At 58.6% G+C, this 13139-nt stretch overlaps 1 protein-coding gene across 3 annotated transcripts; it reads right to left on the bottom strand.

Annotated features, from left to right (window-relative positions):
• Positions 1–8: 8 nt before the first annotated feature.
• Positions 9–13100, bottom strand: ATG16L2 (autophagy related 16 like 2). Of its 3 annotated transcripts, none has more exons than XM_067750249.1 (18): positions 12949–13100; positions 10959–11058; positions 10313–10415; positions 7578–7651; positions 7020–7271; positions 6834–6899; positions 6395–6508; positions 4960–5022; positions 4244–4352; positions 3743–3848; positions 2952–3022; positions 2617–2688; positions 2384–2504; positions 1970–2075; positions 1148–1297; positions 892–939; positions 684–785; positions 9–403 (listed from the first exon to the last, which is right to left on the bottom strand). In XM_067750249.1, the coding sequence occupies exons 1-18, from the start codon at positions 13064–13066 to the stop codon at positions 361–363; spliced, it is 1818 nt and encodes a 605-aa protein (XP_067606350.1). In that variant the 5' UTR covers positions 13067–13100; the 3' UTR covers positions 9–360. The 3 variants fall into 3 exon arrangements, with proteins under 3 accessions (XP_067606350.1, XP_067606349.1, XP_067606351.1); XM_067750248.1 differs by having other exon boundaries at positions 9–337; XM_067750250.1 differs by lacking the exon at positions 4960–5022 and having other exon boundaries at positions 9–337.
• Between the last annotated feature and the right edge of the window lie 39 nt (positions 13101–13139).

Genomic DNA, 13139 nt, shown 5'->3' with positions numbered 1-13139 from the left:
AGCAGACGCCAGTTTAAATGTAATTTTTTTCCACTTTTGCCAGAGATAAAAAAACAATACAGTAATCCCCCCCAACCCACACTTTGTTTTTAAACAAACAGGCCAGGTCCTGCCAGGCCTTCTTACCCACTAAATGCCACCCCCATCCCTGCACCCCTACTGGCCCTGGAGCCTCTGGGGCAGTGGGAAGCTGTCCTCCAGCTTCAGGCTTTGGACTAGAGCTCCAGCTCAGGCAGGGGAGTCGTGGCACTAGTGCCAGAGCACAACCTTCCTGGCTTGGTCCACGCTCACCACGTGGCTCCCAGAGTAGCACCAGGCCACGGCATTGACGGCAGCGCTGAGGAGAGGGAGAGGCAGGCTTCAGGGGGCGTCCACTGCTGGGCTCTGCCCCTCATTACTGGACCTGGGCATTTTGAAGCCCTCTCTGAGCCCATCTCCTCACCTGTAAAATGGGCTCAGAGGGCTGTGGTGAGAGCAGACCCAGGTGCACATGGGAAGACACCTTGTGAACTATGAAGGGCTCAGGTGGGGGGGCAGGGAATGGAAGGTACGGGACAAGGGCTGGGGGTTCCAGGATGCCCAGCATGTCAGGACCTGGAATCAGCTTAGCAGGACTGGGGCAGGGCCGGGGGTGGGGTACTGGGGCTGGGGTGGGCAGGTGGGTGGGCAGTGGCCGTGCTCACCAATGGGGTCCCCGAAGGCTACTCTCCAGTTTCCCAGTGTCTACATCCCAGATGTAAAGAGCTCCATCCCAGGAACCTGCCAGTGCGTAGCTTCTGTCTGGGCTGCAGGGGCCACAGCACAGCCAGAGAGAGGAGATTAGAGGTAAGGACACAGACACAGACAGATGGGACACACTCAGGCATGGGTGCTGTGCTCTCATGGACACACCTGAACACAGCTTTGGTCCAGTCAGAACCGCACCTGAAGCCATCAGCCCTGAGAACAGACATGGTCGGGTCAGGATGGAGGTGGCTCAGCCAGGAACTTACGGAGCTTCCTCTCTCTGGCAAGGGCTTGGCCACCTCACCAGGCCCTGATCCAGAGGGGCCTCCAGGGAGGGCCCCCCGCTGACGGGCCTTTTACAGGGGACAAGGCCCGGCTGCCACAGCCAAAGCCACAGGACCAGTGGGCACAAAGCAGGTACCTGAACACCTGGCGGACGTTGCTGACACGCAGGTCGATGACCTTGAGCGTGTCGTCTCGGGAACAGCTGAGCAGATGCAGCTGGTCGTGGCTGAGGCTCAGGGAGGTGACCCGGCCCTGCACAGGGATGACCTGGGTGCAGCGGGGTCCCCTGAGGAGCAGGGACAAAGGCGAGGATGAGCAGCAGCCACCCTGACAAGGTGCTCCTGACAGACTAACGAAGTCCAGAGGCCCCCCCTGGTCTCAGGCCACTAAGGCCAAGGCTGACAACTAACCTCCCCCTGCAGCCAGCCCCTTCCATCAGGAACTTACTAAACCCTTGGGTCACTAAAATAAGTGCTGGGGGTGGGGGCGGGGAAGCAATGCAAGTCTGTCTTTAAATATGTGAAAGAGAGTGCAAAGGGTTTCAAAAGGCAATCTCTGCAGATGAGTAAGAAGCAGCCTGAGGCAGGCCTGGCACTGGCTCTGGCACTGGTTCCAGCACTGGCTTTTATAAACCATTCAAGCCTAATGCTGGGCTCTTAGGCTCAGAAAACAATATAACTTTTGTTCCTTTTGACTAAAAAGTGGTGATTATATGGGAAAAAAGAGATTCTCCATCTTGGTTGGCAAGACCCAGGCAGGGTCCCTTGGTTGGACCGAGGGCCAATAAGAAGGAGACAGGTCTCCAAGGGCAGCTGAGCCTTCAAGGGGCCGAGCCCAGCACAGAGGCCACCAGAGCCTCGCTTCCCCAAGGTACCCTCAGCAGCTCCATGGCTAGAAAAAGGAAGAGAATACAGAAGCCCTGCCCCCACCTCCACTACCCACAGCCTGCGCCTATCACCTGCTGTCCCAGAAGCGGATCTTCTGGTCATTGTGACCACTAATGATGACATGGTCCCCACACACCACATCGTTACAGTAGGAAAGGACATTGATGGTCCTGGAACCTAGGGACCAAGGAGTAGAGCCCCAGCCTCAGAGAAGGGTTATCAGGAGCCAACCCACTGGATGTATGGAGAAGCTGAGGCCCAGAAGCCCCAGAGGTAAGGTGTCCTCCCAAAACTATAACCCAGGTCCCCTGTTTCCCAGCCCAAAGCCTGAGGTCACCTAGAAACCAGGGAAAGCATCATCGATGGGGGGACAGAAGAGGGGCCAAATGCCTGTAAATCTTGAAGCCACTCCCAGAGAGCAGGCTGAGGTCCCCCATAGCCTGGCAGGGTCCTGGCCGTTGGGAAAGGGGAGGGTTGGGCCTCACAGTAGGCTCGGCCGAGGTCCCACTCCTTCACTGTCCGGTCCCGGCTCCCGGTCACCGCCTGATGCATCGTTAGCTTGAATTTGGCAGCTGTTACCTTGTCTGTGTGTCCAGATAGTGTCTCCTGCCACCATCCCAGATATGCATCAAGGGTATGGCCAAGACCCCATAACAAACCCCTCCAGGCCCAAGGCATGACCCCTGACCCCCAGGCTGCCTCCCCAGTCAGGCCTCACCTTGGACTGTGCCTCCCCAACCTTCCAAAGCTGGGCGGCCTTATTGTAAGTAGCTGCCAGTACCTGGGAGCCCTGGGGAGATAGGAGGGGAAAGGATAGGTCCTGAACCTGGGCCTGGCCAGAGGCAACTGCAGGCCAGAGAGCTAGGGTCAGGAGTGCCTCAGAGCTTCCCCCAGCCCAGGTCACCCAGGTAGGCAGGGGAGAATCGAGGCCCAGGGGGGAGGATTGTGTAGGAGCTCTAGGATACCCGTGATGTTCCCTCAGGCCCCAAAGCCCCCACCTGCCCAGTGTGGAAACTGGGGGAGGGATATCCTATGCCCCCCAGGTCCTCTCACCGAGGGGTCAAAGTCCACACTGGTGATGCTGCCGCCAGCTCCTTCAAGGGTCTGGTTGGCCTCCAGGCGCCCTGGGGGGACCAGGAGAAGGGACAAGTGAAGTCACTAATCTCACGAAACAGAGGCGCCTGGACTGTGAGTGGGAAGATGAATCTCTCCTAAATTAGAGAACAGAAGTGCTGGGCCTGTTCTTGGGGGAGCGGCCAGGGTTGGGGGGTGGGTGGGGGGTCTAGCTGGAGGCTGCACCTTCCTGAACTGCCAGCAGAGGGCCCCGGGGGGCTGCAGGTCATCTCGCGGATGTCTGGAAAAGACCAGAGAGAAGGGACTGTCCCTAGGTCACACGGCAAGCCAGAGCCAGGCCAGCTGGAGACTCACCTCCTCCAGGAAGCCTCTGGGAGCCAGCTCTCACTCCCCAGTACACCCCCCGCTACAGAACACAGAGTAGATAGCTAACATCTGCCTCACGACTGAGTTCTGAGGGCTCAGTGGCACTAGAAGAGGAGGTGGCCTGGTGGGGGGGCCCAAGGGACCTGCTCAAGGGCCTGTCCCTGTAGAACCTCGTGACATGGTGCCTCCACCACCCCAACAGGGACCATCTGAGCTCAGCCCTCCCCACCCCGCAGGCCTCGACTTCAGGAAGTGGGAGGCTCTGCCCTTCTTAGGAGCAGTGAGCCCAGAACTCTTGCCGCTGCCCACAAGAATGTCCCAGGTGAGGAAACGCAAAGACTCAAGACCCTTCCCACCAAGGAGCAAGCTGAAGGTGAGGCTGGCCTGTGGGCAGGGACCCTCACCTCCCACGACATTCCAGAGGAGGATGAGGCGGTCAGCCCCTCCAGTGGCCAGGAGGCTGCTACTGGGGCCAAAACGAACAGCATTGACCTCGGAGAGGTGGGCATCCTGTGGGGAAAAGGGGAGGTCGGTGCCCCTGGTCCTTGCCACACACACCTCTTTGCTCACGCGCACAGCTCTCTGTCACGCATTCTTGCGCACATCAGGTCTCTGTTCGAACACTGAGTTTCAAACTCAGCCCCACCAGGGCTCATCACCTCTGACTGGACCCCTGCAGCAGCCTCCCGCCATGTTCCCAATACTCCACTACCTGGCCTCCTGGTCTCCCGGCCTCCTGTCTCTCCCTCATTATAAAATGCCGAAGGGCTCCCACCACAAGCTGTGGGAGGAAAACTCCTGCTCCCAGTGAGGGGCCCATCCTTGCTTCCCCAGCCTCCTTGGACCACTCCTGGGACCTGCACTCCCATATCGTACCCCATGCACTTGGCCCAGCTCCTCCTTACCAGCACATCCTGAGCTCGGGTAGGAAGTCGGGCGGCCACACACACAGGGATGCTCTGGTATCGCTGCTCAGGGGCTCCCCCAACTGAGTGGCCTCTCCTCTTCTTGAAACTGCAGGAGGGGGTCAGGAGGGCATTCAGCAAGGCCTCTGACACGGGAGCCTCGAGCTCTCCTGAAGCAGCAACAACAGGAAGCAGACACGGAAGGCAGCAGAACATGGCCAGGAGGTGCAGCAGGCACGGTCCCCACCAGCCTCTGACCCAGGAGTCAATGTGGAGACAGTAGGGGCACCAAGACAGGCACACAGGCAGGGCAGGGTTGGTGGTGGATGCAGAGAAACCTCGGAGCAGGGTTTCAGTCCTGGCCTGGCCACTGCTTGGCACTGTGACCCTGAACGAATCCCTGACATTTCTGAACCTCCATTTCCCAAATGAGTAGTAGCTCCTTTCTGGCCTCAGGCTGGAGCTTTTGGTCCCCTGTGATGACCCAGGATGAGGGCCAGAGCCTGGAAGATAGCCAGGCAGGGGCTGGGAATGAGGCCATGCACCCAGCTCCTGCCTCTGGGACTCAGCAGAGACTCACACACAGAGTGCTGGGCAACATACGGAAGGACACACGGAGACACATACACAGCCCAAGCCTGGGCTCCAGGAGCCTGACACACGCATCCAAGGGGCCCAGCACCTTCACACACATGTTGGTGCACACACACACTTACTCCAGAAGCCCCTTCACCACATCCACACAGCGGGACAACGTCAGGGAGGTGGCGGAGGCAGACCTGGGGCAGAATTGAGAGAGACGTGCTAAGGGACTGGTCGGTGGCTGTGCAGACAGCAGTCATTCATCCCTACACTCTTGAGCCTGGACAAGAACTTTGCTCCTCCAAGGCCAGGAGAGCACGATGACCCAGAGGAGTCCCAGGAAGATGGAGGAAGGGAGGGATTTGGAATGAAGTCTCCCAGTTTCACCATGATGGTTAAGACCTGCCTCACCACCCAAGTGCCCCCCAACAAAATTTCATGGGAGACTGAGCTGGGGCCTATGGAAGGGGGTGAAGGTGCCCCCAGGCTGAGAAAGCACAAGGCTGGGAGCAGGGGCTGGGAAACCTAGATCCCAAAAATACCCAGGAGATCATGTGTCCTGAGATGACCTGGCCCGCCAGGGCTAAGGCTTTGGGGACTGCATCTCATGCCCCTCCCCAGGGTTCCTTCACTACCCTGAGGCCTGGACACCAGCGACCTGCAAGAGAAGGCTGCAGGGGCTTCCCTGGTGGTGCAGTGGTTAAGAATCCACCTGCCAATGCAGGGGACACGGGTTCAAGCCCTGGTCTGGGAAGATCCCACATGCCGCAGAGCAACTAAGCCCGTGTGCCACAACTACCGAGCCTGCGCTCTAGAGCTCGTGAGCCACAACTACTGAGCCTGCGTGCCACAACTACTGAAGCCCGCGCGCCTGGAGCCTGTGCTCCGCAACAAGAGAAGCCACCGCAATGAGAAGCCCACGCACCGCAACGAAGAGTAGCCCCCACTCGCCGCAACTAGAGAAAACCCACGCGCAGCAACGAAGACCCAATGCAGCCAAAAATAAATATTTTAAAAATTTTAAAAAATGAAAGGACTGGAGGAGAGCTTACAGGCTGGGGAATGCGGGGAGGGCAGTCTCAATGCCAGGCAAATCAAGACAGACGGGGCAGACTGGGGGTGAGGGGCATCCAAGGACTGAAGCCTCAATCAGGTCCCACCCATATGAGCTCCCATCTACACATGCTTCACAGGCATTCAGGTACGCTTACCTAAGCTTGTACACACATATGCTCTGACGTCCCTGTGTATGCACACACATGCCTGTGACAGCTGAACCCTGGACCTTGCCAACAGGTTCCCTCCTGGTCACACCCTTTCACCAGCCTGACATCCCACCCCCAGAGCTCTGGTCCTGGTAAGGAGAAAAAGGGGGTGAGGACAGAGGTTGGGGTCCCGGAGGCGGCACTGACCCTAAGTGGCTCCAGGCACTGGAGGTCAGATCTGTCCTGGGGTCCAAGCTGTACCCCAGTCTCTTCTCAAGCCCCCTCTCAACCCAAGAGCTGGCCCAAGGTCCTAGAGGAAGACTCTGGGATGGGACCCAGCTCAGAGCTGTGGGACAGTGCTCACCTGAAGGGCCTCTTCCATTTCTCACCAGCCTCACTCTCCAGGAACGCTGGCTCAGCTGCCAGAGCCAGAGTGTCTGCTTCCTCTCTGATCCCATCGCCTAATGTGTCTGGGCTCCTGGGGGAGAGAATTAAGCTCAGAATGGCTAAGGGACCAGGCCAGCCCCTCCGCGCCACGGTGAGGATGTGCAGACCCAGAGATGAGGGTGTCCCCGTGGACGCACGTGTGGCAGTCACAGGTGCTGGCTCCTACGACCACACGTGTCTGCACGTGTCCTGGGCTCGTTCTGCCTGGGGGCCTCGGCACCGCGGCTGTGCACACTTGCAGTAAGGTGCACCGGTGGCCGCAGGCAGGTGGGGGCGGGGTAGAACTGTAGCGGCCACGGGGCAGAGCCCGCGGCAGAGCCTCGGCAGGCAGGTCTCAGGCGCATCCTCATTCTTACTCGCTTATGCTCACTGTCCGCTTGGCTGCCTTCTTCAGCTCCTGGGACACCCGCGCCTGTTTGGCCCTGGGACAGAAAAACCTCCTGAGAGTCGGGTCGCTCCCGTGCCCGGAAGGCGGGGCCGGCCCCTCCCCGGCAGGCCACGCCACCACTCACGTCCCCGAAGGGCGGGCCCAGCGCTCTCACCTCTCGCGGCGCTCGTTGCGCAGGTTGCGCTCGGCTGCGGCGCGCGCTTTGCGCCGCACCAGCCGATCCAGCAGGTCGCGTGCCTCCTCCTCGAGCCTGCGCAGAGCCGCCTCCTGGTGCCCGACGTGCACGCGCAGCGCCTCATAGGCCGCCCGCTGTGCCGCGTTCAGCGCGCGCCGCGCATCCACCTGTCCCTCCTCCTTCTCCCGCGCCTCCTGCAGCTGCGCCACGCGGGCCTCCAGAGCTGCCAGCCTGGAGAACGCGGAGAACCTCCATCACCGCCCTGGGGAACCAGTCTTGGAGCTGGGACAAACTTGCCCCTGGCCACGCGGCCAGCCGGCCGGCTAAGCCACGTCTCCGACCAAGCCTTCTCAGTCCTGCAGTTCCTGGCCTCTGCGACCAGCCACAGGCCTGGGGGACGTTTGAGGACGTGGGAAAGCTGTCGGGCCCTTCCGGAGACCCGCGGGGTGACCCTGTCCCCTCCCCCTGGCAGTGATGGCCCCAAGCCTCCCCAAGGTGCGCGGGGGGGGGCCCCCTCTCGCACCGCCCGCGCCTCACCTGCTTTGCCGCTCCCCCAGCTGTGACTCCAGGGTGCCCAGGGCTGCGCTCTTCTCCACCACCTGGTAGGCCATCTGCAGCGGCGGAGGGGCCGGACAGGTAGGCATGGGTGCCTCTGGGCAGGGCCTCCAGCCCCTCTCTGGCCGAGAGGCTAGTAGGACGGGGTCTGCCTCTCCTCTCACCCGCCCCCTAGCTCAAGAGAAAGCTGAGGCGCAGACAGGCGTTGCACCAAGCACAGGAATGCACTGCTGTTTCAGGGATCAACGGAAGGGCCTTAGGCTCTGAAGCCTAACACCCGAGTTTCAATTCTGGCAGTGCCACTTATATTCTCTGTGACCCGGGGTAGTCATTTAACTGCTCTAAACCAGCTCTGTTTCTTCACCTGTCCAGTGGGAATGGTTGTGCTTACCTCACTGGGTAACACGGAATTACTATAAGGAACAGTATCTCAAATAATGATGATTGGTTCTATAGCACTTAAGTGTGCTAGGTCTTATTCCGAGCACTCTACAGTATTAACTCTTTTAATCCGGTAGGAACTGCCATTCTCCCCCATTTTACACATGAGGACATTGACACAGAGAGGTTCAGTGTCTTGCCCAAAGTCACACAGCAGAACTGAGATCTGAACCCAGGCCACCTAACATGCTCCAAGTAAAGCGCTGGGGTATAGGAAGGGTTCAAGGGATGTGTGTTCTTTTCCCCACCTCTCCAAGCCCTGGCCTACCCAAGCGTAGATCCCAGAGAGCAAGAAGGAGCTCTGAGCAGAGGCACACAGGCTAACAGGAATGGACTGTGGGAGCGCCAGGCCCAGACTGAATACCAGAGCTGCCCCCAGCCCCAGAGTGGGGGTGAGCGTCATCTCATCTGTCCCCCGCCCCACTGAACAGTCCTTCATCCGAGAGCCAAGAGCTGGGGAAACCACAGAACTGAGGGGTCAGTGGGTCCGGGGCACGAACCCATATCCCCTGCATCGGCAGGCGGACTCTCAACCACTGCGCCACCAGGGAAGCCCTGGAGATCATTTTTATTATTAAAATATATTACTCTGGGCTTCTGGGCTTCCCTGGTGGCGCAGTGGATGCAGGGGATACGGGTTCGTGCCCCGGTCCGGGAGGATCCCACATGCCGCGGAGCGGCTGGGCCCGTGAGCCATGGCCGCTGAGCCTGCGCGTCTGGAGCCTGTGCTCCACAACGGGAGAGGCCACAACAGTGAGAGGCCCGCGTACAGCCAAAAAAAAAAAAAAAAAAAATCACTCTGAGTAGAGAATGGAGAATGGATGGGGGTGCCAAAAGAGGAGTGGTCCAGCAAGGAATGAGAGTAACTTGGACCAGGCAGACAGGGCACAAAAAATGGAAGTTGATGGATTTGGAGGCAGGATCCATGAGCTGGTGACTAGCTCAGGATGGAAGGCTGCTAGGGGTTAGAGGTGTCCCTGGGTTTCCAGCCTGGTGACTACCAGTGGAGGGGGGGATGATCTATCTCATTTATCACCTAGTCTACAAATATTCAGTAGCATGGACTGTGGAGACAGGCCCCAGGGATACAATGGAGGCAAACCAAAGGCATCCCAGTTCTCGGGGTTCTCACAGCCCAGAAGGGGGCTCAGATTTTGAGAATCACCTCTCAAATGTAGAGTTGCAACTACAACAGGGGCTCTGAGGGAGAGGCTACCACTAGGTTCATAGCCCCAAATACACATTAGTTGAGCAAGGGACTTGGCATGTGGTAACTAGGTAGGTGCTTACTGGCCCCTCAGCCTCCTCCAGTGGACTGGAAGCTCCATGGGGCCAGGTCCTGTTTACTGCTGCATTGCCTATGCCTTGGATATAGTGACTGTCAATAAATATTTGTGGAAAGAATGAATGGAGATCACAGAAAGGGGATTTGTGCGGGAGAGAGTTCAAATCCTGGCTCCAGCTCTTAAGCTTTCGTTTCCTCTGAAATATAAAGTTGCAGAGGATTAGCTGAAGTAACGCTTAGCCCAGCGTTCTCAACGTGGTGTTGGCCATATAATCACAGGGGCGATGGTTAGTCTGATTTTAGGCGTGAAGTCCAAAAAGCAGCTGAGCAAGAGAGTCTGGAGCTCATAAGAGAAGGCTGAGCTAGAGATGGGTCTGGGAGTTAGCAAACAGAAAGTCCTTAGGAGTCAGTTAACCCACCCAAGCTCCAAAGAACACCCACATCTGAAGGGAGGGAGTTAAAAAGGAGGGAAAGTAGCCAGAGAAGGAAGTTCAGAAGTAACAGCTACATAAGTGAGAGGAAAACCAGGAGAGTGTGGTGAACCAGAAGCCAAGAGACACCATGGTGCAGGGGCGGGGGGAAGCAGTGGCAGGTGGAGCTAGCACACCCTGCCATGGAGATGGACCACCTTACTTTTGGTCTGCAAATGTGTATTGAGTGTCAGCTGGTACTGGGCCCTGAGGTTTGCAGGGCAAGTGGTGAGCAGAGCAGGCTGGACCATCCAGAAGGGGGAACAGAGGCTGCCTGTTTCCTGCATCCCTCACACACCCCTCCCTGAGCTCTCACTGCACTTCCTCCCGCTGCTGTTGGAGCCCACTTCATCCTGGGCTGCCAGGGCCAAGCTAGAGAGCACTCTGACCCCTGTCTGGCCTCAAGGCACTGGACTTTGGAATCTCCCTCACTTGCTGACTCCCTTGGATGACATGTCCCAGCCCCAGAGTCCTGGATCCTGGGCCCACCCCATTCTCTCTCAGCCCCCTGCCCAGCCTACCTCTCCACACAGCAGCCGGAGCCCCTCCTCTTCCTCTTGCCACTTCACCCTCAGAGCTGCTGGTGATGGGACTCCGTCTGAGTCAGGCTCTGACTCCTCCTCCCTGTCAACCAATCAGAGAGCGGTGTTCATTGTCCCTCCATTCAGCCAGAGGATACACACGAACAGTCTGAAACCAGAGCCGTGAACTTTTTCCTGAGGAAGGTGGGAGCCAGAAAGTCAGTACAGGAAAGAGCAAGTCTCCAGAAACTAGAGCTGCCCGGGAACGTCTGCTCTTGGATTCCCCCAGGCCTGGAGTTCCCAGGCCAGGACCCCCCTCAAGAAGCACCTCCCAACTCTGAGCCCCAACCCATTCCTGGTTCTCATCTTCGCTCCCTCTTTGGAATAGGTGGCATTGTGCCCTTTCTGTAGGCATCAGGTGGCAAACAGAAAAAGACAGAGGTGTGTGGGCGTGGGAGGACAAATGCAGAGAGACGGACATTCTGAGCAGCTGGCCCGGGGGGAAGGCTGGAGAGCCTGCCTCCCCCTCCCCTGGGCAGCAGCCAAGGGCCAGTGAGGTGCCTGGGAGAGAATGAACCCCGCATAGCCACTGGGGGCAGGGCCCAGGCACAGGAAGCCCATTGTGACCACAAATACAAACACTCACCAGCCGCCCTGGTGGAGAGCCCGAGTGACATCGGTGGGCTCTGGCTGCAGCTTCTCTGAGAACTGGGCCAGCAGCTCCGCTTTCTCTAGGAGACGGTTATCTGTGGGTGCAAAAAGGTGAGCCTGGAGCACAGACAGACTCTTTCCAGGAGACTCTAGGCATACAAGTTACCTCTCTGGCTGGGAGGGCTGCAGGAGCCGAGGGATGCAGAATGGGGAGCTACTGGCAGGCTGGGCTCTGCCCTTGCCTGAGGGGTATCTGTGCAGCTCCATCAGGACCTCCAGCCCTTGCACACCCTCTAAGAGCATAGCCCCCAGGCCCTCCCAGGAGAAGACTTGCTCTCCCAGGGACACAGAAGGACGACCACTGCAGGGGAAGGAGATGGCTGGGTACTGCCTGCTGAGGTTCTCAAGGGAAGGAAGGGGCCAGGGGTTGATACCCAGGGCGGGGCCTGTCCCCAGAGAGCGATGAAACAAACTGAGCTCCACTAGCCTGTGGTCTTTGGCAAGATACTTCCCTTCCAGGGGCTCTTTCTGGGCTAAAAAACAACCCTGACTTCCCCAGGGTTGGTGTAAGGCTTCCCCAAGGCCAGAACAGAAAGTCCTTGAGTTTGGTAGTTTCTGCTACAGACCCTGTAATACAGCCTCTCCACCCTCACCCATGGTCACTTCCTCTTTTCTCACCAGGCCCAGGTAGGGTAGAGATGGTAAGCCCAGGCCTAACTCCTCAGCTCCTTTCCCTATTCCTGTCCGCTACCAGTCACCTAGGTCACCTAGGTCGGTCACCTAGGTTGCTGGCCTTGTTCTCACACAAAACCCCACCCCAACCCTCAGGGAATTGCTCTGCCCCACCCTCACCCCCAGCAAATCTAAAGAAGATGCCATTTTGTCCAGTTTATGAGTGAGAAATAGGAGGCTTAGGGGTATGACCTGCCCAAGACCACAGAGAAGACTGGACTTCCAGTGTCTCTGAGTTCAGCCCTCCAGGATCACTCCAGTCCCACAGATGTGCAGCTCCCAGGGGATGGGGGTGACTCCCTCAAATTGGACTGTTCCATTGTCCATCAGAGCAGTGGAGAAGTGAGGCTGCCTAGAGGCAGGGGGCTGGCCTCATATACCTGAACGGAGAGGACCTGCAGCCCAGAAGGCTGCAAAGAAATCTCCCAGGACAAGAGCAACAAATTCAGTTGTGGGGCTGTGGGGAGATGGTTAAGCAGCAGCCAAGATTAGGACCAGTGATGGAGCTGGAGGGACTGTGATTAGACTTTTAACCCCCAAACATACAATCTCAGATGACCAGAGGTGCTACACACAGGTGCACACCTGTTCATCCTGGCTCGAACTGCCATACCCCTTCCTGACCAGCTCCGCAGAAACACTATGAGAATCTGACTTCCCCAGGCTCAGCCACCTCCCTCCGCAGCCTGAATCCCCCTGCTTCTCCCTCAGGCTGGGGTTGGTTGGGCACAGAGATGCTCCAAAAACCTGAGCCAGGATCACCTATCAGTGGCAGAGCCTCAGACTCTGAACTGCCTCCCTAGAGATTCAGAGTTTAAAAGTAGCTGCTCTGGACAGCCCCGAGATCTTTCACTGTGCTTATGGGGACCAAATGGACTGACCAGGCTCTACCCCGGGGACGGCCCAAGAAGGGTAAGTCTAAAAGACCCTAAAAATCCAACATTCGCTTATGAAGCCGTGCACAGGAAGCCCAGCCGCTGGAAGGCAGAGCCAGGCCCAGAGGGGCGAGCAATAGCAGGGGCACTAGGAGGGAGCTCCGTCCCGGAGGGGGCTCTGAGCAGAGCCTGGACGGGAAAGGGCAGGAACGCTGGCTAGTCGGAGATAGCGCGTAAGAGACAGCGAGTCCAGCAAGCCCCAGGCTTCGGAGGCGAAAAGGCGTCGGGGCACTTGGGTCACAGACGGAGGGGCCAGACAAATGCTTCCCCGCGCCGGAGCCCTATGCCCTCGACGGCCCCGGGACGCACTGCACTCACAGGCCGGCACCAGCTCCAGGAAGAGGGCCTTTTGCGTTCGGTCTCGCTGTCGAAGCTGCCGCACGATGTGGCGTTTCCAGCGGGCGGCGGGGACGCCGGGGTCGCTGGGCCCCGCCATGGCCGCCCTCTCCCGCCTGCACCGCGCGCTCCCCCCGCCCAAGGAGGCGCGGCCGGGCAGGGGCGGGGCTCCA

The sequence above is a fragment of the Pseudorca crassidens genome, chromosome 9 (assembly GCF_039906515.1).
Source record: "Pseudorca crassidens isolate mPseCra1 chromosome 9, mPseCra1.hap1, whole genome shotgun sequence".
NCBI classification, from domain to species: domain Eukaryota; kingdom Metazoa; phylum Chordata; class Mammalia; order Artiodactyla; family Delphinidae; genus Pseudorca; species Pseudorca crassidens.
This window is presented reverse-complemented; position numbering and strand designations above follow the sequence as displayed.

Excerpts from the sequence above, each read along its gene's own strand:
- ATG16L2 (XM_067750248.1), bottom strand. The coding sequence starts at position 13,066 with ATGGCGGGGCCCAGCGACCCCGGCGTCCCCGCCGCCCGCTGGAAACGC. Across the intron at positions 10,416-10,958 it reads GCTCTCCACCAGGGCGGCTG|GGAGGAGGAGTCAGAGCCTG; the intron begins GTGAGTGTTTGT and ends ATTGGTTGACAG. Across the intron at positions 7,652-10,312 it reads TCCGGCTGCTGTGTGGAGAG|ATGGCCTACCAGGTGGTGGA; the intron begins GTAGGCTGGGCA and ends CCGCCGCTGCAG.